We start from the raw sequence: 2,478 nt of genomic DNA on the forward strand, positions 1-2,478 counted from the left end.
GGCACTGGCTGCATGCACTGCAGCACCACCGAGCCCTGGGAGAGAGAATTCCAGAGAATTACAGAGAATTCCAGAGAATTCCCAATGGGAATGGGATTGGGATTGGGATTGGGAATGTTCCAGGGAATTCCCATTGGGAATGGGATTGGGAATGGGGATCTGGCATCAGCCACACACGCTCCAGGACCACCAAACCCTGCGGGAGAGAATTCCAGAGAATTCCAGGGAATTCCAGAGAATTCCAGAGAATTCCCATTGGGAATGGGATTGGGAATGGGGATGTGGCACTGGCTGCATGCACTGCACCACCACCGAGCCCTGGGAGAGAATTCCGGGAATTCCTGATGGGAGTGGGATTGGGAATTCCCATTGGGAATGGGGATCTGGCATCAGCCACACGCGCTCCAGGACTACTGAGCCCTACAGGAGAGAATTCCAGAGAATTCCAGGGAATTCCAGGGAATTCCTGATGGGAATGGGGATGGGAATGGGATTGGGAATGGGGATCTGGCATCAGCCACACGTGCTCCAGGACTACTGAGCCCTACAGGAGAAAATTCCAGAGAATTCCAGGGAATTCCTGATGGGAATGGGGATGGGAATGGGATTGGGATTGGGGATCTGGCACTGGCTGCATGCACTGCAGCACCACCGAGCCCTGCGAGAGAATTCCAGGGAATTCCAGAGAATTCCCATTGGGAATGGGGATCTGGCACCAGCCACACGCGCTCCAGGACTACTGAGCCCTACAGGAGAGAATTCCAGAGAATTCCAGGGAATTCCCGGTGGGAATGGGGATGGGAATGTTCCAGGGAATTTCCTGTGGGAACAGAGCTCGGGATGGGGCAGCCCAGGGATCTGAGGTGGTGCTGACCCCACAGCCCAGAGACCCCAAAACNGAAATTCCAGGGATCAAATGGGAAGGAATGGATTGGAGTCTCCTGAGTTGGGAAGGGGAATTTCCATGGATTTGGGACACAAATCATCCCAAAAATGTGGGATGGATCCCTGTGCCAGCGGATAACTGGGAATGGGACAAAAGGGGAATGGGAAAATGCAGGAATTCTGCTTTTTTTCCATATGGATAAAGGAAAAAATGGGAAAAATGAGGAAAAAATGGAATAAATCACATTCCCAGTGGCACAGGAAGGGAAATTTCCCTGGATTCTGGAATCCCAAATCCTCCCATGAGCAAGGGATGAATCCCTGGGCCACTGGGAATGGAATAAGGAGGGAATTCTGCCCCATTCCTACAGGGATGAGTTAAAACTGCGACAAAAGGAGAAGGAAAAAGCTGGGAAAAGGTTGGGAATGTGGGAATTCCCAGGATTCCGGGAAGGGCTCACTGCCAGAATTCCAGGGAATGCGGAATTCCTGGAATCAGCTCCCCCATGGGAAAGGAAGAACAGAAAGGGGAAAATGGGATAAAAGCGGGAGGGGAAGGGCTGGGAATGTGGGGATTCCCGGGATTCCCGGGATTCCCGGGATTCTGGGATGGCTCACCCTGCACGGAGCGGGTCAGGAGCAGCTCCATTCGGGAACGGGGCAGGTGCTTCCCGTCCCTCAACAGGCGGAACACGCGGTGCCGGCGCGGGTGGAACCGGGGAGCCGCTCCCAGCCGCGCCAGCGGCACCGGCCACACGCGTTCCACCACCACCGAGCCCTGAGGGAGAGAATGAGAGAGAATTCCAGGGAATTCCAGAGAATTCCAGAGAATTCCTGATGGGAATGGGATTGGGAATGGGGATCTGGCATCGGCCACACGCGCTCCACCACCACCGAGCCCTGAGGGAGAGAATTCCAGAGAATTCCAGGGAATTCCAGAGAATTACAGAGAATTCCCAATGGGAATGGGGATGGGAATGGGGATCTGGCACCGGCCACACGCACTGCACCACCACCGAGCCCTGAGGGAGAGAATGAGAGAGAATTCCAGGGAATTCCAGGGAATTCCAGGGAATTCCTGATGGGAATGGGGATCTGGCATCGGCCACACGCGTTCCACCACCACCGAGCCCTGAGAGAGAGAATTCCAGGGAATTCCAGAGAATTCCCAATGGGGATGGGAATGGGGATCTGGCACTGGCCACACATGCTGCACCACCACCGAGCCCTGGGAGAGAATTCCAGGGAATTCCAGAGAATTCCAGAGAATTCCCAATGGGAATGGGGATGGGAATGGGGATCTGGCACTGGCTGCATGCACTGCAGCACCACTGAGCCCTGGGAGAGAGAATTCCAGAGAATTCCACGGAATTCCAGAGAATTCCAGAGAATTCCCATTGGGAATGGGAATGGGAATGGGGATCTGGCACCGGCCACACGCGCTGCAGCACCACCGAGCCCTGGGAGAGAATTCCAGAGAATTCCAGAGAATTCCCAATGGGAATGGGGATGGGAATGGGGATCTGGCACTGGCTGCATGCACTGCAGCACCACCAAGCCCTGGGAGAGAGAATTCCAGGGAATTCCAGAGAA

General features: G+C 54.7%; 1 protein-coding gene across 1 annotated transcript in view; it reads right to left on the minus strand.

Moving 5' to 3' along the window:
* Positions 1–900: 900 nt before the first annotated feature.
* The window catches only part of MRPL9 (mitochondrial ribosomal protein L9), a 3,660-nt gene continuing 2,082 nt past the window's right edge, over positions 901–2,478 (minus strand). The window contains exon 2 of the mRNA XM_015616795.2: positions 901–1,663. Coding sequence (XP_015472281.1) covers positions 1,343–1,663 — 321 coding nt within the window. The 3' untranslated portion in view covers positions 901–1,342. The remainder of the gene's footprint in view (positions 1,664–2,478) is intronic.

The sequence above is a fragment of the Parus major genome, unplaced genomic scaffold (genome assembly GCF_001522545.3).
Source record: "Parus major isolate Abel unplaced genomic scaffold, Parus_major1.1 Scaffold781, whole genome shotgun sequence".
NCBI lineage: Eukaryota > Metazoa > Chordata > Aves > Passeriformes > Paridae > Parus > Parus major.